Source organism: Patiria miniata, unplaced genomic scaffold (assembly GCF_015706575.1).
Source record: "Patiria miniata isolate m_02_andy unplaced genomic scaffold, ASM1570657v1 HiC_scaffold_3, whole genome shotgun sequence".
NCBI classification, from domain to species: domain Eukaryota; kingdom Metazoa; phylum Echinodermata; class Asteroidea; order Valvatida; family Asterinidae; genus Patiria; species Patiria miniata.
Window position 1 is genome coordinate 9,328,502 of NW_024037069.1, and position 23,072 is coordinate 9,351,573.

At 40.0% G+C, this 23,072-nt stretch overlaps 2 protein-coding genes across 2 annotated transcripts in view; both read right to left on the bottom strand.

Moving 5' to 3' along the window:
- Positions 1–2,921, bottom strand: part of LOC119736439 (sodium- and chloride-dependent GABA transporter 1-like) — an 11,135-nt gene extending 8,214 nt beyond the window's left edge. The window contains exon 1 of the mRNA XM_038210458.1: positions 2,651–2,921. Coding sequence (XP_038066386.1) covers positions 2,651–2,921 — 271 coding nt within the window. The remainder of the gene's footprint in view (positions 1–2,650) is intronic.
- Positions 2,922–7,283: 4,362 nt separating this feature from the next.
- On the bottom strand, positions 7,284–21,723 carry LOC119738784 (sodium- and chloride-dependent GABA transporter 1-like). The gene is made up of 12 exons (XM_038213743.1): positions 21,236–21,723; positions 14,646–14,777; positions 13,500–13,767; positions 13,135–13,267; positions 12,841–12,975; positions 11,819–11,922; positions 11,511–11,635; positions 11,291–11,403; positions 10,574–10,708; positions 9,198–9,401; positions 8,101–8,271; positions 7,284–7,735 (listed from the first exon to the last, which is right to left on the bottom strand). Exons 1-12 carry the CDS (start codon positions 21,498–21,500, stop codon positions 7,490–7,492), a joined length of 2,031 nt encoding a protein of 676 aa, XP_038069671.1. The 5' UTR covers positions 21,501–21,723; the 3' UTR covers positions 7,284–7,489.
- Positions 21,724–23,072: the final 1,349 nt, after the last annotated feature.

Here is a 23,072-nt window from a genome sequence, read left to right on the forward strand (position 1 = left end):
AGGCTAAAACCATATCGGTTTTAGCCTGGTTTTACCGAGCAACCATGTCAATCATAAAAATAATGATTGACATGGTTATGAGCCATGTGATCATCTATAGCTGGCCAAAAACACCAATACCGGCACACTACAACTCTATCATGGAGGCCCTCTACAATGACGAAAGCATCGTGTTAGCTATTCAGAGAATCCTTCATGTGGAAGTAGCTTTACATGATATATTGCACAATGGTTTCGCCATTGAAGGGTGTCTCATGACACTGAGCACTTGCCCGGATTCGTCTAAACCAAGAGAGCTGCTGAATTAAGGTTGCACAACCAGCCAAAGATAGATGCGCCCATCTCCTTTTGCCCAAGACCGAGCCACAAACTGGCACACACACGCACAGCAGCACACAGACATGGGAAAGGTGTGAATCGAGGATTTTCTTTTGTTCCTCTTCCCTTATTATCCTTTTTGTGTACCTTAACTTTTTCGCAACAGCTCTCATTGGTTTTGTACACGTTTTCCATCCGAGGAGTCCTCGATTTGGTTTCTGTCCTCGATTGATCGATGATATTGCATGTGTGTGTCCTCGATTTACACCATAAACACCATAAACACCATAAACACGCGCACTACGCTCACATGTTGAATTACATGTATCTTGTCAACTTTAAGCCACGACTAAGTATTTTTTTACTATCTCCGTTTTGAAAAAGTTTATTATAACTACAAATTAACGTAAAGGCCAGACGGCCATTTTTTTAATCCAAAAATGAGTACGTTTGAAGGTCCTTTAAAATGTTTAAGTATTTTACTGGTTATAGTTGTACAAAATATGGATAGAATTCTAAAAACAATAAACTTTTATGTGTTTTGGGTGAAAAGATGCGCCAAAATATTATTGAAATGGTGGCCATTTTGAAAATCAAGATGGCCGCCAAACATTGGCTCGACAAAAAAGGTACCAGGTGCATATCTGTCTCGCAGGCTGGAATATTACGCTAAAAACATTTGTTGCACGATAGCAAAATTACCAAAATCAGATTTAGCACGTACACAATCGTGGACTATGGTCGCCGTTCGCACTGATAGCACCGTTTGTTTGATAGCAAGGGTCGACCTAACGGGACAAACTCCAGCCATTTAGCCTGAACATATCGAGTATCAAGTGGAATTTTCCAATCAGCGATATGTTAATTGCGATAATTGAAGAATAACGCATTGCCACACACGAGAACAACGGTTATCACAATACTGAGGCGTAACTGCTGCGCATTCGGCTCAACCATTGTCCGGGGGAAAAATGGAAGGGGTTTTGCACTTCGTTACCGACGTTTTTGCAACTTGTAGCGCTTATTTACTTGACTGTATATAAACGCAAGGGAACATAGTTTTATGGTCACGATTATGGTCAGTTTAATGAAGCATGACTTACTCAATGAGAGCTCTGTTTCAGTGAAATTCTTCTCTTTTTGTAAGATCAATGTATACATTGTTGTGCCCCGCTGGGTGTGACATCGAAAACATGATCTCATGTAACTAATACGTAAACTTGTGCATCTTTAAATTTTTACCCTACATAAAAAAGTAAACATTTCTGCATACAACACAATATCAGAGAGGCCCGAGACCAGAAAATCATATAACAACAAAGATTAAACAGAAGGAAAAGAAGGAATTGCACAAAATATAATAGGCGTGGGGGTTCGAACGACCCATCCCAAATTTATGAGCCCACTTTTGGGTGTCTTTTTTTTTTTTAAATCTCGACACTTGTTTGAAGGTATTATTTGAAAATTGAACTTTTGATTATGATTTTTTTTAAAAAACTTTCATTCACAAATTCCTTCAAATGATGCAAGTGTTTACTGATCATGGCGTAATAAGACAAGTACCTGCTGGACACCTATCGCACCAATCTCAAAAACAAATGCACCGAACAATTTTCTGGGTTAATTTTACCCAAGATTTGGTGAAAACTGCAACTACCCAAACTTGGGTTGTTCTATACCCAATTGTTTGGGTTAGAATTTCTGTTAAATTCAACCAAAACTTGAGGTCATACAAGACTCACTTAAATTTGGTCTTGTATGGCCATAACTTTTGGTTGAATTTAACAGAAATTCTAACCCAAACAATTGGTTATAGAACAACCCAATTTTGGATAGTTGCAGTTTTCACCCTTTCTTGGGTTATTTTAACACAGGCAATTTTTCAGTGTGGGTAATTGTTACTCAAGTCAACGTTCTTACTCGAAGAAGGTCAAAATACCGACTGCCTATTTTAGGCCAATTCTACCCCTATTATGAAGTAAAACTGTGCTCGAATAAACCAAAAAATGAGGTCGCTCCACCAGAATAACCGAATAGAAAAAAAACACATTCTGTCCCATTTTCCCGCAACCTTTTTACAGTGCAACTTCAATTTCAAATCAGCTAATCTTCTCGTAGTGGAGGTTTGTATAATTATAAACAGTGGTCTCAGATACTAAACTAAATAATCACGCCCTCGATAAGTGTAAGGCCCCATTTACGCATGCACCAAAAGCAAATTTCCTATAAACCAGAGTAAATGAATAGACAACATGTCGGAAAAAAACCTGCCCTTTAATTCATGAAAAAAGACCGAGAAAAATAGAACAACATTCCACGACGGTTGCCTTACCTCCTCCATTCTTATAGCAGAGATATGGGAACCTCCAGACGTTGCCCAGGCCCACCGCGTAGCCGATACATGCCATGATGAAGTCCAGTTTATTCCCCCATCCTCCCCTCTCGACTTCCTCCTCCATCAGTTGCTCCTCGTCATCGTCCCCCTCCTCCATCTCCATCTGCTCGACATCAAAGGGAACTACCCGGCCTTCCGTCGCCTCCACCGACTTCGGCTTACCGTCAGCCCTTCCTTTGACTTCTGCAGCTGACATTTCCTCAGTCATGGTTGGCGCCAATACAGTATCCCTTCTATGAGTAGCAATGTCTTAGAACATTTGCCAAGTCACTCTAACGTCTGTCGATTTAAACCCCTCTTGGTGTTGCTTAGCTTAGCAAAGCCTTGGTGCTTACTAAGACCGAAAATTGTCTGCGCAACCCAACTTACATTAATGAGTAACTCTTTATATACTGTTTACAATTAGATAAGGCACATTCAGCTTGTTGAGAGCGCCACCCTCTACTGCCGATGCAGCTGGGAGTGAGCATCGACTAACTTCCCTCGAAGGAGGGTTGGACTACTATAGTCCACTATTTGGAACGGAATTACAGGGCTCGGTTCCGTCGCTGGTTACCAAGAGCTGCACGCATCGTAAAGCAAACCAGGGAGCCAGGACAAAAGAGTTCTGTGATGACGTTGTGACCATCGTTTGACTGGGGTCGTACTAATAAGCGTCAACACATTCAAGAAGCTTCAACACACCGTCAACGCTTCCAAAACGCATTCTAAATTGACAAAAAAAGCATAGAACTGTAAAATTTAGTCTAAAAGAGATTTTAGGTGGGTCAGAGGTTACACTTCGTTCACGGAAATGGAGATTTTTCTCGCGAAAAAAAATCTCTAAGCAGCATGGCCGTTGTCCGCCATCTTGCCTTCGCACGGAGAATGGACTACAGATATTTCAGATATGGGTGTGTAGGTAATACAATTATCATGTCGTATGCGGATTCACACGTAACGACCGCCCTCTGTTGATTTATTGTATAATGCTATCACCACCGTTGCGTAATGGTATGGTCCGCGCTGCCCCTGAGCCAACATGGCCGCCGATTTTAGAGCTGCACGGAGAGCCAATTTTCTTGAACTGAAAATTGCAATTTTCAGACGTTTGACCCATTGATTTTAAGCCACAATTTCATTTTGCCCCTACTGTATGGTTTGAACACTGGTTTTGTCAATTTAAATGCGTTTTGGAGGTGTTGACGCTGTGTTGACGCTGCTGTGTGTGTTGACGCTGTGTTGACGCTTATTAGTATGACCGTTTCACTGTAGAATTCGCTAGCGATTCAAAATACTCCCGTATGTGGGGTACAAAATTGAAAACTTTTTCTCCAAGTCGGTAATTTTGATCAGAAATAGTCAGCATCATTTGGTCTGGGAATCAGACTACGCGCGTTGCAGCGATATTTTGCGTGCGTGGAGCCAGTAACCGTACGTAACACAACTACCGACTTGGCACCAAGTCTAGACGGTGTTCGGAATCATAATATTTTTTAAAGAGCAAATTGCATTGTTTATCCAATCCACACCAAAAGTCAAGAGATACGAGTGGTACTTTACAGTCGATCATCTAGTTCCTTTTACATTGACCGTGAGTCCTTTATTGTTCATTTTTTTTCATATACTGCCAAACGAAAACAAAAATCATTCATAAATCATACAAATATTTACACCTCCGTTATTACATAAGTAATCGTTCGGGAAATATTTATACAAAGGAACATGCCATAATTACCTCAGACCCCATTCTCTAAAAGGTTTTAACTAAACTGATGGAAAGTTGGTACGACGACTAGTGTTTCCCGACATCTTTTCCACCATAAACAAAAACAAAAACATGTTTCGTTTGATCGCTTAGATGTAACTTAACAATAGAGTACAGAGATAAGCGCAATAACTTTGTGAAACAAAACTATTTAATTGTGATCGAATCATCAAAATATATACAGATATTTCGAATAATCAAAATATATACAACCATTTCGAACACTTGCATTTAGCTATGTCACCAAACAGAGTAGAGGATATGTTACATTCAGCGCCCTTGTATCCACACAAACCTCTGTACAGCATAAAAGAATACAAATGCATAGATAAATATAATAGATTTAAAACTGGAAGCAATATTCCTCCTGTTCTCTAAAAATAATGCTTTACACTTATGTGATAAAATTGAGGGAATGGTTTGCCAACTTAACACAACACAGTAAATCTCAGGTTGACTGTGTAAGTTGTTTTTGTGCAGTTCGGCTTGGTACAATTTGTGGAAACAACGATTAGCTAACGAGGTAGGTATATCTTTAAAGATGCATACCCAATGCTCTTACAAAACGAATGTTGTTTTTCCAAACGTATTCTCAATTTGCATGTTTCGGTTTAGTGAAGAAACTATTTTATTCCAAATGTTGACGTCTGCCACCCTCCGAAAAAGAGCTTTCACTTTGTGCAAAAATAACCCGCACTGCGCTATGCGAGGGCCGAATTATTGTCTGGCAGCCATGAATGCGAATGTTGTGAAGAAATAATTGAAAAACTAAACGTCGGTGGATTTTTGTTGTTCAGTGTCTCATTCAGAAGTGAATAATTTTCATATTGTTAGGAAAATAGTAATTGAAAAAAAAAATCTAATTTTCGAGGTGACACTCGAAAATAGCACGGGAAATGCATCTTTGTAAAGAACCAACGATGAAATGTGTAATATTTTGCATTGTTATTTTGGTCGTTTGATCTCTGTCGTTTGTCATTGTTATTTTCGTGTTGCCTTGATTTCAGATTTTTCATGGGTTTTTAAAAGCTGCTTATCTTTATTATATACAAGCATGAAATAAAAACAGGTAGATAATCCCCGAGTTGAGAAAAACCACAAACCTATAGATCTCTCTCATAAGACGCCATCTTCGTAGGAAAATTACAACTGCGTGTTCAGGTGTTGCTCGAAATTTACGGCGCAGCCGATGCGAGTCACGAAAATGTGACACCCAAAATGCCGAAGCACGTTACAATCTGCATAGGAAGTGACGTCATTTGAGAGGGCCTATTAACTTAAAACAAACAATCTTTTTTGCATTAAAACAAAACAGTTTAAAGAAAGGGTTTCGAATAAAAATCACTTATGGATTCAACGAAAATGAATATCACATGGCCAATTAAAACACATAATATTTTAGGCCAGATTAGAGATAAACAGTTTCAAACTTGCTCATCAAAAGTGTAGCCTATTTTGCTTTAATCCTAATCTAAGGCAAGCAAACCACTGTGCCTACTTTTAATTAAGTACTGTTCATACATATACAGTTTTCACCCCGTAAAGTTTGAGCGTTTAAGTACATTGCCAACGAAATTCATAAATGCAAAGTGCATTAATGTGACGCCGCAGAAGTGTCAATTAACGTATCCATGGTAAAGGCATTATAATGTTTTTCATTCTTCTCTGTATATTCATTTTGCTCTATCAAATCTGGAAATAGACGAAGAATTATGTCAGAGCCATTCACAATTATGTACAATTGATAATACTTATTAATGAATTCTTAAAGAAAATACTTTGTTGTCAAAATTCACACGGGAAAAGAAAACAACTCAAAAGGACATAACAGGATAAACTCCAACAATACACTGGATACATCCGAAAACCAATAAAAAGATCAGGTTTATAGACTAATGAATGGAGCTGCGTAAGGATCAAATTAAAACCAAAACAAAATAAACGAATGGAAAGAAAATATTAGTACTTAATCACAAGCTTTGGAGAAAGTGTCACAAAGTCTAGGCTAATGTGCTTTATGATACAGGAGTTTAATGTATGTATATAATAAAAAAAAATTAAAAAAAAATTTAGTCCATCTTGTCCCGACCCCATTTGGCGATGATCTGCAAATGATTAATAAACTATATTATTGACAAACGTAATATCTGTGAACCAGCACTGTGCCGAACGTGGGCGTAAAATAAGTACATTCCATCTTTTAAAAAAAGCCGTCATGTTTGTTCTCTTGATTTTAGCTCCATTTCGAGGTAAAGAAAGAACTATACTAGGCTTCACGAGGAGCTTTGTTGCTAAATCCAAGTGCAACAACTTAACTTCGTGACCTCCTGATAAACAATTGCCTATTGCAATGGAACAGGAAAACCTATACTCCGTGCAACATGGCGTCCGTTCGTACATTTTTACCAAACAAAAGTTTAAAAACGAGGCAGCAGATGAAGAAACTAGGAATATCACGGCAGCCTGCAGCGTGAATACATGCATTTACATATTATGCAACGATGTAAAGAAATCCCTAATGGGTTTATACAGACACAAGCTGATTTACCCGATCATAGATCGGGTAGTGCGTAGTGTTGGGGATGAAAATGTGGGGAGTTAAATGTAAATGGGGGATATAGTTGGGGAGACATGCAGTTATAGAAAAGCAATTTCTGTGGTGTGATCTGAGACAATTTCTGAGCACTAAACCAATTTGAGCAAAAGATCATCTTTTAAAGTTTAAATTTGAGTTTGGAGTAATCAGCTACATGTATTCTGAGGAATAGAATCATTATTGTAGGCTACAATTTTTATTTGGGGAAGAAAAAGTGGGGGATACCATCAGAGGGGTCGTCAAAACATTATTTTGAAGCAAAAGAGGAGTCTCTATGGGATGTGTGAGGTATATTAGTCTACAATGTTTATAGGGTATACGGACATTGGTACCCCTCTGTGTATGGTATACGTAAAAAAAAAACCCGACCAACCGTGTCAAATATTGTGACTACAATATGCATCCGCTAGCTTCATTTCAAGTCGCGCTTTCTTTACTCCTCCTCGTCACTATCTCCAGTGCGAACGTCGAGACGGATGTCCCCGTTGTCCTTGGTATAACCCTCGTTATCGAAGGCGTTCCCCCCATCCACATTTTTCTCGTACTTTGGCGGGATACTGTCTCCATCACGGTCTTCTGACGAGTGCACGCTACCCCCATCCACGCTGCTATCTTCCACTGGAAGCGGGTTCTCTTTCTCCTTGGGGAAGACGCGAGCTGTTGCCATATAGCGCAGCCGCTGCGGGAGGAATCAATGCAAACTTACTATCACGTAGTCAAGTAATCATTAAGTAAGTCCATTACAAGTCATCGCAAGTTGTCACAACTCATCATAAATCAGTCACAAATCAATCATAAGTCACCTCAAGTCATCGCAAGTCGTCACAAGCCACATCATTCATAGTCAATAACAAGTCAATAACAAGCCATCACAAGCCATCACAAGTAAATCAAAAGTCGATCACAACTCATCAAATCTCAGCCATCAAACCTCAAGTCATCACAGGTCATTACATTCCCTCAAGCAAAAGTTCTTTGTTAGTTGCACATTTAAACAAATTTAAAGTGATAAGTTGACCAAAGTTATTGTTAAAAAAATGTTACCTCTCTAGCTGTGCCCGGAGTGACAACGAAGAGATAAATAGCGTAAGTGATGACCCACTGCATAGAAGCAAGTGACATCATCCAGCCAAGAATCTCCCCACTGATGGGGAAATAGTAATCGTCTCCATACTTTGGTCCGGAGTAGTCAACCAGACTGAAGATAAAAATACCCTGAAAAGAACAGAGTGGCAAATATCCATCATGTCAAGGATCTTTTTCCTTTTTTTGTTGTAAAGTGGCTCAGAAAAATAAACGAGGGACATAGAACCAGTCCGTTTTGGGGGGATAAGCACAAACTTTTTAAAAAATTTTCGTGGGGGGGGGGGAACTCTATGCTCAGACATAAGGTCAGACATGTCAGATACGTTTATATTGTGATTGTCGCATTCAGTTTCTGGAGGCTAACAAACAAGATTTTGATAAACCCGAAGTCTAATATACCATACTGAGAGTTGATTAGACTTTATTCACCAGTCAGCCATATTAAATTGAAAGCGAGGTCATGTCTTAATTTTTGGAACTTGCGAGTAGAAATGAAAGCAATGAAATAAAGTTGATTACAAATGAAATACCAGTCTTCTCTGATGACAAATTTAAAACGCGATTAAACATACATTGTACCCTACTGTTTTAAGCCACATTTAAAAGAAAAATTGAAAGTGAGGCATGGAACGCACGGCAATCACAAAATAGTCTGGCACCATCCCATTCAACTGTTTACAAGTTATAAAATAGATTCAGGGAATACGATCGCAAATGGCTTCCCTGTGAATAAGATCTATAAATGAGAACAAGCAGAACCCAAACCACCACTTTTGGCCAAAATAAGTAACATATTATGCTGCCATTACCTTCTTCCACTGGAAGCAGGTTCCAGAATCCACATTAAATTACTCTTTTCCCGGTATCTGACCATAAGCCTATGCATTGAAAATAATCCAAACTCAGAAACCTCAGTTCGGACACTCTTCTAAAACAAATGAAAAATGCGTGGGGTTGGTCCCCTCTCGTTCTCTTCCACTAAGTTTTTTGTGATTCATCTGCAAAAAAAACTTAACAAACTCGATTATCAAAAAAACAATTTCACGGGAACTTACCACAGTCACAACCGGTGTGAGTATAGCCCAGCTGATGGGCCAGAACCAGCCGGGAGTGAAGGTAAGCATGGTGGTGACATCTCGGTAATATCGTCGGATCCCGTAGCCGTAGGATATCGTGATGCACTCCAAACTGGCTACCCACAACAGCGGCATACCGCTGGCCGCGTAGGAATCCAACAACTGGAACATGTACATCCCGCCCTGGTAATAAGTGGAAATTAAATAGTGAGATTGGAGGGCATTCTAAACTATAGTTTGGAGACGGGTGAGCTTCCCAGCATGCTTGGTTACGTCTGGCGCAGTGGGTACCGGTACGAGCATTGCAGTTTTTAATGCCTGCTTGAAGACGTAGGCCTACGCGCAAGTAAGGTATGTGACTTCACTTATGACTTCCGCGGCCGGAGTAGTATTCAGCTTGTCAAACAAAACACTTTTTGGTAAATACTCTATCAACATAGTTATATTGAAGCTCCTTATATTTTTTTAAATGACCACCGAACCACTTAAAGTTGTAGTTTCTCGTCAATCGAATCACGGATCCTACACACAAGGATTAACGACTCAGCCAAACTCACGGTTAGATGCGCGATAACAGCCCGCACAGGTGGCAATTACCATGAAAACTTGTCAAAAAAGACCCAGACAGCTTAACCGCTTCACTCACTGCGCGCGGCGAATTTCAAATTTGCAGGGCTTTGCGCCCGATCTGGTGTCGAATTAACCTGTCAAGCCAGCTAATTATATTTTGAATATTCATGATCCTACGTTTTTGGCCTTCAAACTACATAACCATGTTAACGCCAAGCACAATACCTTTAGCTTTAAAATGAAATATGAAATGTCGCATTTGTTTCATCGGTTCAGGACCACATCTCTCTAAAACTTTTTGATGAAAGCTGGGTAAATGGTGTTCTCCTCGAAAAAGGTGTCACATTTGACGTTTATTTCCCGGGTAAATACTTCATCTATGACGACCAAAAACTGCACAATGTCATCTGTTATATCCTGAGATATTTATTTTTGTACAATTTTGGAACAAGAATATCTTACATAAGCTGGTTTCGCTTAAAGTTTTATGAATATTTCCGTTTTATAGATGTCATGCGAAAAACTGACAAAATGGCACACCTGGAACATTCGCGATTAACATGCCAACGGGTATTAAGGCCCGTTATCACGCGTCAAACCAATATTAAGGTAAGTTCGTTCAGCGCATTTTGTACTAGAGCTCAGGACAGTCGTTCATCCTTGTGTGTGGGATCCGTGATCGAATCAACCTAACGAATGTATCTAAATGTGTTTGTTTGTTTTTTGGCCAAATTGCGCGCGAATTACTAAAACGGCTGACTCTGTTCAACGGTGTCTTCACTTACTTCTGTGAGGCACATGAATCCCAGGAAAAAGTCGATGACGCAGATGGAGATGACGAAAATCGTCCGATTCTTTCTGAGACGGAACTCTGGAAAGCCGTCCATGAGGGAAGTGATGAAGCCCTCAACGACGCAAAACTACCCGGAAAAAAGAAAGAAAGACAAGAACTTAATGACTCGTCATTCTTGCCAGTCTAAAAGCGAGCTCCCAACGAACCCCTGAGTCTAGGTTGAATGGACTCCGTGCACAAATTCCCCTCAAAGGTTTCAAAGAGAATTTTGGGGAAAGACCATTGGGAGAGACTCTCACTGCATTGCGGACGACGCTAGACGCTCAGGCGAAGATGTCAAGGTTTGTAAAAAGTTAAAGGTAAAGCTTCCCATAGCCATTACTGGCCGTATAGGGCAGTGGGATGTTAGAGGTCAACTGTGTCTTGGGCGCGGCATATTATGAGTGTTGCCCATCTCCTCTCCTCTCGCCGTCTTACCTTCCCTGAACGAATCAGGTACCCATTTTTTCACTGTTGGGTCGTCAGAGAGAGTTTTCCAGTTTTTGGTCCGAATTGGATTCGAACCGCCAGCCTTCCAATCCGTAGCTCCACGCTCTAACCAATCGGCTATACGAGGCCCCTGCTGCAAAACTAGGTTTGTGCAAAATATTTGATGGTTTAGAACTGCGACTGTAATGCTTTTATTTCCACAGAAACAAAAGTAAGTTACCTGACTGTCCAGACCCAGCATGACCAACATGGCGAAGAACAAGATTGACCAGAAAGGAGCAGCAGGCATGGTATCAACAGCCGTCGGGTAGGCAACAAATGCCAACCCTGGCCCTGTACAATAAAATCACACAAACAAATATCCAGGTTAAAGACGCTCTCTTGTGAACATTTTAAATGCACATAGTGCTGACATAACTGGAAACAACGTCAATATTTACCTTCATCTGCCACTTGTGAAACGTCCACTTCTTGTATGAAGGCCATGTAGCCCAGGACAGCAAAGATGACGAAACCCGCGAACAGACTGGTACCCGCGTTCACGATGCCCACCACAATGGTATCACTGACAGTTAAACAAGCGCGGGAAAAATCATGACAGTGGCATCACCTAAAAGTCTAGTACGAATGACAACTTGGCGTTTAAACTCATTCCCTCTCAATACAGACGACTTTACTAAAAAGAAATATTTCTGCCAGGGAAAATCAAAAAGTCACACAAATGCTTTTGAGACGTCTTTTGACTTACATTAAACAGTTATTTCTGTAAGGGTTGTAGCTACCGAGGGATATGAGAGAGCCGATACCCACACCGTAGGAGAAGAAGATCTGAGTAGCAGCATCAACCCATACCTAGAAGGACCAAGAAAGAAGGTGTACTCAATAACCTCTAGTAACATAATGGTTAGTAACAAAGGAACAAAATCGAAAGACAAATGCTGTCCGACAGAAAAACGACGCCTGGAACCTCAACACAACAGACAGCGCAGTCATTATAAGTCATGACGCGACTAGCTTCTCGACAGAAACGAGCTGTGTGTGGGAATCTCTACGGGAATCCTGTATTAAAGGACCTTACAGTGTCTGATGTCTGTGTCACGTTTTTTTGGCAAATTTGTTTCTTTCAGACTTTCAGTTGTTAAATATTTATTACAATATTATCCTATAAGGAAAACACTCCGAAACGTTTCGCTATTACGCAAAACAGAACATTGATGATGAAAAATGGGCCAAAATATCCTTTAACTGTCGCTCGTACGATTTTCGTAATCGAACGATATGAATATATATGCATTTCGAAACTTGACTCAAAAATACGCAAATTGAGGGCACATTGATCATTTTGTAAAACACCCGGCTAGCGGGATGCGATATTTATTCCGTACACATACATTCGTTATGGGCGTTCGAAGTACGTTGAGCCACGCTTTTCCGCTGGTTGGTATAGAAAGAGTCCCAAACACATAACTTCAACTATGTAAGCTATGTATAAGTACTTTAACGTCAATATGGCCCAATTCCCACTTTACATAATTTCAGTGGGATATAATCTTATTTTAGCGTAGCTAGAAAGGTGAATCATGGAGCGTTCGAGATCACGAACACCACAACACAGGCACCGTATAGGGACGAAAATAGAAACAGAAATATAATGGAAACAGAACTATATGGAAACAGAAATATTAAAATGTTAAAAATGGCAACGTAAGATCTTGTGTGGGTTAATCTCAGTATAACCTTTTTTTAGTGGAGTGTGTACTGTATGCTTACCGTGGGTTCAGTGAGTTTGTCAAACGTAGGCGTGATGTAATAGATAATACCATCATAAGAGCCTTCTAGAAGTACACCGTTGATGAGGAGGATAAGCAGGATAGCGTAAGGAATCAGGGCCGTGAACCAGACGATCTGAAAGAGAGGATAAAAAGAACTATGTTAATATTAGGGTAGGAGCCGCAGAGCCCAGAAATGTGCTACAGGTAGAAAAGAAACTATTTCCAGCACTTCTGCTGTCTACACTGACGATCTCATTGTAATTCTTTATCGGTGATTGTTGTATTAGTCTACCTTTCCAGTCGTTTTGACGCCTCTCCAAATACAGAGGAATGTCAGCACCCAGGCAAAGGCAAGGCATCCTATGAGATCCCAACGAATACTACCGACCTCTTCAAAGCCTCCACTTATGTGTAGCACTCTTCTCCTGCACGGGTCAAAAATTGTGGAAATACAAATTCTACAATTGACAACAGCAAATCACTGTGTTAGCATAACAATTACGCTGGAGCTGAATTGCGTAAGACACACAAAACAAACAAAAAGACCAATCAACACAAATTCATACGCAATTGGTAATTTAAAAACAAAGAGTGAACACGAATGGGTCACGGTGGTGTTTTTTTTACAGTACGGATGCCGCTGCCTGCCAAACTCACTCCCAATATTGTTCGGCGGATGACTCGCCTAACTCCTTAGGCAGCAACGAGCCGTTGGTGGACAGAAAGTACGACTTCTTGATGTCAGCGGTCAAGTTAGACTGCAGCTGCAGCTCGCTGCAGAACTCGTTGTTCCAGTAGTTGCTGCAGTCGTGCCACGGAAGTTCGCTGGTGAAGGAGACGAACATATAGAACAGAGACCACGACACGATGATGATGTAGTATACGTTCAGCATGGCGGCGATGGTGGCGGCGGACAGACCAACACCTGGGGATTGATATAGGTCAGACCTTTAGCGATACAGACTAGAATTACGAAGATTATAACTCCCCTCACGTCTTCTTTATTTAGTTTTGTTTGCCAGCTAAGATGTCCACCTTTTAAATGCAATGTTGGCTTTATGGGTGCACGCCACCATAAACCTGTAAATCAGTGCGCGCGAGCTCATTAATATTTTGTGACCCCTCAGTTTCTTTTGAATAAGAGGACCTTGCGGCTTATAATTGGGGTAGATTGTAGAAATATTTATGTCAGTCAAGTATTTGTGACTTGTGGCTTCCAACTCAGTCGATTTTATTCGAAAAAAAGCCGGACTTGTGGGTCTATTTCGCATAGAGGCGCGGGGGGGGGGGGGTTACATTTAGACCTGGGCCCAGGAATTAACAACCGTTTTAGGGGTGGTTTTGGGGAGGGGAATATAAAAAAAGATTGACCCGGTTACCACTAATAAAAATGAAAAAAAAAATGTTCAGGGGGTCACAATCTTTAATTTCCAGGGGAAAAAATGCCACCTTGCTCCTGAGCGTCACAAGGCGGCGCCCTTTGTGTACGATATTGCGTTGTTTCCCTATGAGTACGTATTTGGTGTGGTGGAACCTTATACCGACTTGTTGTGCAACCGTCAGTGCATCTGACCGAGCATCATTCAACTCGTTGTCAACACTTGGCAAGGATCCAAATGCTTTGCAGGAAAAAAAATGTCACCGGGACGGACTATTGTTTATGGAACCCAAAAGAAACAAAGCAGCTTTTTCTATTATTTTTGTTGACGGTGGTCTAGGTAGTGGTGGAGGGCGGGGGCGGGGGTGTTAGAGGAGGATTAAATAAGTGAAAGATAGAGTGGAATACTTTGAGAGTTGTCTTACCTTTTATAGCGGGGAATAGTTCCCAGACGCTGATGCCTCCTGTTTGAAGCATCTGACCGAGTGAGACCTCCATGAGGAAGATAGGCACACCACACGCCACCAATGACACGAAGTAAGGGATAAGAAAGGCTCCTACAAGCAAATAAACCACAAAAAACACCAATAAATCATCAGTATGCTTCCAGAAATAATATTGATAATGACGTCCTTCCGTATTCCACACCGAACTCCAATAGTATGCCCTCGTATTTACTACTGTTACTTTTTTGTCACAATGAAAATCAAATATGCAGACTCAAACTAGGTTTTGCCCTTCATCGACATATAAACAGTGAATACTCAGTGTGTCAGTACCTCCCGAGTGAAAGTTGGAAAAAATCACTCGGGTAGGACTCGAACCCATGACCTCCTGCTTTCTAGTGCAGATTTCTTACCACTCAACCACCGAGAAATTATGAAATTTGCAGACTGTTGTATCAAGTTTTTCAAATAGAAATAATGGTCTCAGAAATTTCTCCCGCAGGTGGGTGAGTGTTGGGGAATCTTTAAAAGGGTGAGAAAATGATACGGCAGCCATTAAACGTAACTGTTTGCTACTCTATTCAAAATGCAATACAGCACACTCCGTTAAAATTGCAATTTTTTCTTACATGACAAATTGACATACATGAAATGACCGTGACAAAGTGCCAGGATCAACCGAAAGTTGGTCCGCAGACATGCGTGTGCATGCGCAAAAACCAACTTGAAAAAAAAATTAAAAAAAATCGCAGAAGCAAATTGCATACATTGATTGATAATCGTTGATCAGATGTTGCAAACAGGGGAGCGGGTTCACAGCTTGGGAAGGGGCAACATCGGAATTTAAAAAAAGAGGCTTGAGGCCTTTGGAAATCTGCCATTATCTGCCCCTCGCTCAGTAGAACTGTTTTCAGAGCAATAATGTAGGCCTACCATGTCCACACCGCTAAGGACAGGTGAAACAGACAGCTTGAGGGTTAAGGTGATGGATTTGCCTTTTCCTTTGAGCAAACAAGGAAGATGTTGGAACACACAGTCACCCCGAGTATCCTGTCCGCGGGCTAATTTGTTTCAAAATTCTCTTCGGCTTCAGTTCCAACAGACTCTGATATTTTACTGCACGGACAACAGCGTTTAAAATTTCCACGCACTAGGCAGTTGCACTTTTCGTTGCTTCGGAATTAAAGATAAAATGTGTAATCGAATGCGATTTTGTTTTGCAAAAGGAATCCATTAAATAAGAAAAAATACCATCAGATTGTTTTCAAGTGCCTAGAATATACAAGTCAATTAATAACTAATTGAAAATCTGAAAGCGGATTGATCGTGTATTTAAATGGGGACCTTTTTGCAATGTAAACCCCAGATCATTATTTTGGCATTGTTTAGTAACTTAGCCAATTTGCCAAATTATGTTTTAAAATAATAATTAATTGACACTTTTGACACATCATTGGACGAAAGTGTGCCGAATCAACACTTTGCATTCCATTATTTATCTTCCAAAATACATGACGCCCGATATAATATTATGTAACACGGATATGAGGGGCAGCATTAAATGAGGCATATAAATCGCTAATCAGCGATTATAAAACCCTTAAGTTGTAAATTTCCACTAGGTATTATCACGCACGGTACCATTCGTGGCCGTGTCAAAGCCTTGAGGTTGTTGGTCAACGTACACGAAATGATGATTACACGGAAACAGCATTATAAACTGCACCTTCGGTCATAAAGAAGAACATTGCCCATACATGAATACTGTGTACGGGCGACAGATCTTGCTAATCGCGTCTAAATTAGGGCAACACGCCTTATTGGGGCGAATAATTGGGAGAACGAATTTTAATGTAGCAAACCATCTATGTATAGATCGATTCCTCTGGTCCAAAATATAAGTATACCGAAATTCGTGGAGGCATGATAAGGTAAACTTGGGTTAGGTGACATTTTAGGTTTGTGCACAAGTCTATGGGAAAGTCGCCCTATTAATAGTATTGAGAAAGATTTTTATATCTTTTAAGATTAAGTCGTTTTAGAAGGGAAAAAAGAGACGTAAGATTCACAGCTTATAGGTTTCATACAAAAAGATTCATCTTTTTGGTAAATAGAAAATCATCATGTTGGTATAAACTCCAAGTTCCCAACACGGTTGGAGGTCATCCTTAATGTGCCCCACATTTCTTTTGAAACATCCTAAATTACCCTCGGTCAGTACCTTACCATATTCCCCATCTATAACGCTAACAGCCTTAATTGCCGAAGTATCGATCAAGCTCGAAACTTGTACTTTGGAAGAGTAAATTTGCTTTTCAAACCAGGCAGGTTTTGCAAACCAGGATTGTTAGTGGTATAGCGCGCTGCGTGGAACTTTACTCTAGTTTGTGTCAAAATTAAAATATAGGCCTATATATACATTTTTCTTAACTAATAGTTTGTATTTTTTGGGGTTTGCGACAAAATATCTAATGGCATGTTTTGTCGCTGTGCTGATAGTGAAATGACTATTAATAATGAGTATTCACAAAGCGCACGTATCCACCATTATTGGTGTTCAAGGCGCTACATCATTATTACCCCTGCGCATTGGGCCAATGAAATATTTCAAATACCATCTCAGCTCCCTGGGGAGTATACAGCTCGATGCAGTTATTTCGGCGCAAAGCAGCTTATCCCAAAATAACCATCTCTGCCCTCACAGGTACCTATTTACTCCTGGTTGGAGAGAAGCAATGAGTGACAAAGTGACTGGCCCAAGTGCACACGCACCATAACCCCGGGCTGGACTCGAACCCACAGCCTGTAGAATTACCCACAGACCAGGAATTCAGTGTTCCAGACCAAGAGGCCACGACATTAAATACAATGTTCCGTCTTAATTCAAATGGAAAAATGAAATAAAATCCCCTACCGAAGTTCTCAGATACTGTCCTGTTTACGGTATAGGAATGACCGAATGTTACCTGCTGCAGAACTTTCGAAATGTGAAGAAAAACATTTGAAAGAACAAAATTCTTCACAAACTCTTTGTAGGTCGATCAAAACTGCGTCATCAGACGTATACAATATCTCAGAAAATGTTAAAAACATTGCGTTTAACTATCAATTTAATTCGATTCAATATTGTTTTCATCACTATTAAAAAAACCTAAAAGTGAAATTCGTTTTCTCATTAAAAACCAATATACATAATTGAAGGACAGAATAATTTAGGTTAGGCGAAAAAGATATTCGAGGAAAGAAACTAGTATATATCTAAACCAATCAAAAGCCATAGCTAGAGGGACGATTGAAAAATAGTTTGCAAAAGGCCACATTATCCTCAAACAGTTTCGTGACGTAACAAAGTCATCAAACATTTTCTACTAAAAAAAATTACAAGTTCAATGGAGAAACTTGTACGGGAATGAGTTTAAATGGTATTATGTAATGAAAGAAAGAGTATGATCATTGTGTGTAAAAGTCTCCGAGCCCTATGCTTTTTCTTCATAAAACAAACTAAGGATTTTTTATCAGCATCGTTTCACAAAATTGCTCTTTTATGCTAGGTTCACACATTCCCGATTTTTAAGCCGAACCGCCACGAGTAGCAACTATTCTTGAGTAAATCGAGGAATGGTTCTTGGCTACTTCGGGATGATTCTGTTAGTTCGGTTAAAAGATTGGGAAGCACCCCGACAAAAACTGTCGGGGTTATTCGGGAACCAATTTCAATTCTTGGTTTATTCTTATGAATGGTTCATTCTTGTTGTATTCATAACTAATTCTGGATATTCTTACTGCATTCTGGATATTCTTACAGCATAAATGACAAGTTTTGTAGAGTTATTTTTGGTTAAACAATCCAGAATCATGCCGAATCATTATGAATGTATCAAGAAATGAACGAATATGATACAAATAACTTACGAATACACTATATCGGCATAATTATAAGTCATTCTGCATGACTCTTGAGTTATTCGTAAGTTAGTGTTGGCAAAATTGCTACAATTCGGTGTTATTCTGCACTAAATCGCAATCATTGAGCTACCTAGTTCTAGTACCGTACCTAGTTCTTGATTATTTCTGTTTCATTCTTAAGTTATTCTTACAAACAGCGAATCGGGGCTAATTTCTCCCGATGCCATCAAGAATTTTTATTCGGGATAGATCGGGTATTCGTTGCAATAAGTCGGGAATGTGTGACCCTAGCATTATGAGTTTAACCAACCTCTACAGAAATCCTCACTATGGACTTAATGAAGACTTTTTCGTACCAACTCAGGCACGCACCTTCCACCGGCAATTAGTATTGCCACAATTCGAGAATGCCACGGTTGTATTGGTTAACTGCTACCATATTGCGATGACAACTTGACAACATCATCCTAATACGCCATCTTGCCAACCCAGAAGCATAGTTAAATACAAAACTGAACGAATTACCGTTTGTTTTTTATCTCATTTTGTTAATAAGTCAAAGACAAAACATCCGCTAGCTTACACATCAAACTGAGCCGATAGTTAGTGAAGTTTAATTTTTATCAAATTGAAATGAATGTACGAAGCAAGGTAGCGGGAGAAACAAGATAATCGCATGTGAGAAATGACCAGCTGGCTTGGACGCGCGAAAAGCTATAGACAGCCAGCGAAATACGTGCAAACAAAACCTGACCCCAAATATGAAACTATTATAAATGATTTCCTTGTTACAAAATATATGCTCAGTAAGGCGTTTAAAATAAAAGGTATCAACGTAAGTTGTCTAATCAAACACCATCCCCACTTTACTATTAATGACGTCACGATTTGACTTCCAAGCGTCAATAATTGGTGCCTTCAAATCACGTAACCAAAACGAGGCTGGAAGGGAAAATAGTCTGGTTTCTTTTTGCACAAAAAACAACATCACTCAGTACTGTAATTGAATATAGGGAACATGACTGAAATGGTGGCAGCATGATAAAGGCCTATTAAGTTCTTCTTCGAAAATCATCGCGCATTTCTGAAGAGAAACAAATTTTGGACGAACCATATGGTACAGAAAGAGCAACTGGACATTATCGACCTTTCTTTTGTCCTTCCTATTATCGAACTTTCCTTCGTTTGTAAACAGTGAGCACCAGTTTGTAGGCATATGGGCTGCCAAAAGGGCATTAATAAGTCGTGGTTGGCAACAGATCTTGCAACAACAAAAGAGCACATTATCAACCGCTTTATGTAAGAAAGACGCATTTTGAATAAGTCTTTGGTACCGGTAGCGTTTGTTGATAATTTTGTATTTTCAACAATCCCATGATATGGTTGGAACAGTAATAACCATTCTTCATTTTCTGCGACGTTGGCCTTCCATAGTTTGTCAAAAGTGTCAACCACCGGTTGGAAAAGAAATGTCTGTAGGTTGACACGCTTCACGGGGGAAGGGAACAACGCTGTTTAAATGGCATACATCCCGACTTCATCACAAAACAGGCAAAGCGCAAAATGTTGCTTAACACGGAAACTTTTAGCATGTCAGAAACAGGTTACCAGCTAAACGTCATACGGTCTTCGCGTCTCTTGACTGGTTCTCAGCGATTATTTTGCTTAGCGCATGCATTTGCTGAGCACTTATTTTCTGCTTAACAGCCTTATGATATTGGCACCTGAACTCATAGAAACCCCGGAACCAAATCCATTAAAAGAGTTACAGATGGCAAAATTATCAGAAAAAAGTTAATATCTAATCGCCGCGAGATAATGAGTAACCTTTGTCCCTGGGCTGGCCACTGTTTGGACAGATAAGAGATAATATTGTTTGATGGCCTGGGTCGGCCTGAAAGGGAACAAACTCCACCGATTTAGCCTCGGTAAACGAACGAGTTCACATGAGTGGAATTTTCCAATCAGCTATAGAGATGCTAATTACGACAGTTAAGTTAATGCATTTCTGCACACGAGACAAAGTGACGAACTCTGATGGTTATCGCAGTGGGTTAATGCTGCGTAATGCCAGTTTTCTCAGATCATTCATACTTTATGAATAAAAAGGTAAAAGATGAAAGAAAATCCAGAGATTTTGCACATCATCACCAAAGATTGTAGCAATTTACAAGTATATAAAATTAAGGCAACGTGATGTTATAAAATTCAACTATGGTTGTGATAGGTTCAGCCCAATTTATTAAATGGGAGCTTTGTTTTGTTTTAGTATACTTCTCCATTGCCTACCAACACAAGCAGATTACGTACATGTAGGCGCAAATAACCATACTTATAATATACTGACGAAAAGTATACCAAAGAGGTGCGATTGAAACTGTAATTTTCTTCAATACATTTTTTATCGCAATGCATGATCAGTGTTCGATTGCAATGATACCCGAGTTTCATAATTAGGGATGCTGATATTGAGATGTGCCCTTCACGAGGCTGTGGACGCCCAAGATATTGCAAACAGGACAGGCAAGTGAGTGACACCCTAGTATTGATCGAAGAATGAAAAGCTAATTTCGTACGCCAAAGTAGAGGGGAAATTTTGCCAGGAAATAAAAGTGGCCCACCATTAAAAGTGAACTAGAAACATTCCACCAAGGGCAGCTTACCTCCACCGTTCTTGTAGCAGAGATAAGGGAACCGCCAGACGTTACCCAGGCCCACTGCGTAGCCGATACACGCCATGATGAAGTCCAACTTGTTGCCCCATCCTCCACGATCCACCTCCTCTTCTTCAACCAGTTGCTCATCGTCATCCTCCATATTCATCTGCTCCACATCCACGGGAACTATCTGGCCTCCCGCTGCCTCCAGCGCCTTCGCTTTCCCGCCGGCATCCCCATTGATTTGAACAGCCAAGCCACCCTCAGCCATGGTTGGTTGTAATATCCCCTTTCACTACCAGTGACAATTTCTCTCTATGTTTACAAAATTACTTCCACTCCTGAACTGCGAGTTTTCTTGAAATCCCTCTTGGTGTTAGTTTCTTTTAACGAAGCCTTTGTGCCAGGATAGACCCAAAAAACGCGTGCTCAACCCAATTGGTAACTAACACTTATGAGCACTGTTTACAAATGGTACTGATACAGCCAAGCACCAGAAGAATTATAATATTGATAAGTACCCGGCATCAACCAGAGGTCAAAGGTCGTAACAGTTTTAAAGGGCGTGCCGGTTCTGGATTATGATTGGGAAAGCATGAGTAACATCATTATCAGTTGTGTTCATATGTTATAGAAAAGGGATTGAAAAGGATAAAAAGTAACGTGCTAATCATTAAGCTAAGCGTTTGTTTCTTGGACTTCTGCTTATAAAGATGAATTCACGAAGGTCTTGGTATTTCCCCTCCATTGACATACAAACACATGTATATATGCCAGCATGTTTTTAAGAAATGCTGTAGTTTTGCTTTAATCCGCAATTTATATTATTTATCAACTGCAGTCACAACTATTTCAATTATATCAATAATTGACGCACAAGCGTTTTTATGTGTGAAAAGTCAAACATATTTTGTATTTCCATCTTCTTACAGACAACACTCCCTCAATTCTCCCCCTTGGTTACTCCCCCTCTTAGGCCCCTTCATTCGTTTGGTCCTCGCAAAGGTCAGACCGGACAATAGGCTACAGGGAGATGCACTTATCATTGCGCCAAAAGCTTGATAGCCATTGATTGGCAGGGTATTGCAACGATTAGAATGTTTGTACTAAAGAAAAACTTCTATTATATCACTCTTCAGTAAATAATATGTCGAACTTTTGTGGGCCCGGGTGCAAATAGGAACTGCGTCAACGGTCTTTTATCGTTGTATCACTTGCCCGATACCAAAAACTATGCATATGACAATTGTACCATATGGACCGAAAATTAAACAGTGGGAAAATTAACAATGACACCAGCTAAGCTAGTGTTACACCAAAGCACTGGTACTACTGCTAGATAAAAGACGGGCTGACTTCTCCAATTTAGTTTTCTCCCCTTCAACGACGAATTTTTCTTATAAAACTCTCATCCCACAAACATTGTGAAGTTTTACTCGCAAGGTTATAAAATTGTGTCGGAGAAGGGCGAAAACCAATACTAAAATGTACATCCCTGTGACTCAAAATCCATCAAACTATGAAGCTATTTCTTTCCTATGAGCATTTTCTTTATCCCTTGATGGTGTTACCATGGTAGCCCAGCATCATCTCCAACTTCAAGTTGACATTGTTCCACTATATCTACGGTCATGTTCCCAAGGAAGGCATACACACAAAGGTTCTCATATTTTACCGGACAAAAAAAATACATCATGTTTAAAAGAATTTCTGCTGTCATATATTTAAGCAATGCTCAATGTTAAGTACCCTTTTATCACCATCGTCGTTCATGATCCTGTCGGAAGCCATTTCTTTTTTTGTTGACCCTTCAAAATCTAGCACACACTGTCTCAACAACATA

Excerpts from the sequence above, each read along its gene's own strand:
- LOC119738784 (XM_038213743.1), bottom strand. The coding sequence starts at position 21,500 with ATGGCTGAGGGTGGCTTGGCTGTTCAAATCAATGGGGATGCCGGCGGG. Across the intron at positions 10,709-11,290 it reads TGCTGGGTCTGGACAGTCAG|TTTTGCGTCGTTGAGGGCTT; the intron begins GTAACTTACTTT and ends TTTTCCGGGTAG. Across the intron at positions 7,736-8,100 it reads CTCCGGGCACAGCTAGAGAG|CGGCTGCGCTATATGGCAAC; the intron begins GTAACATTTTTT and ends TTCCTCCCGCAG.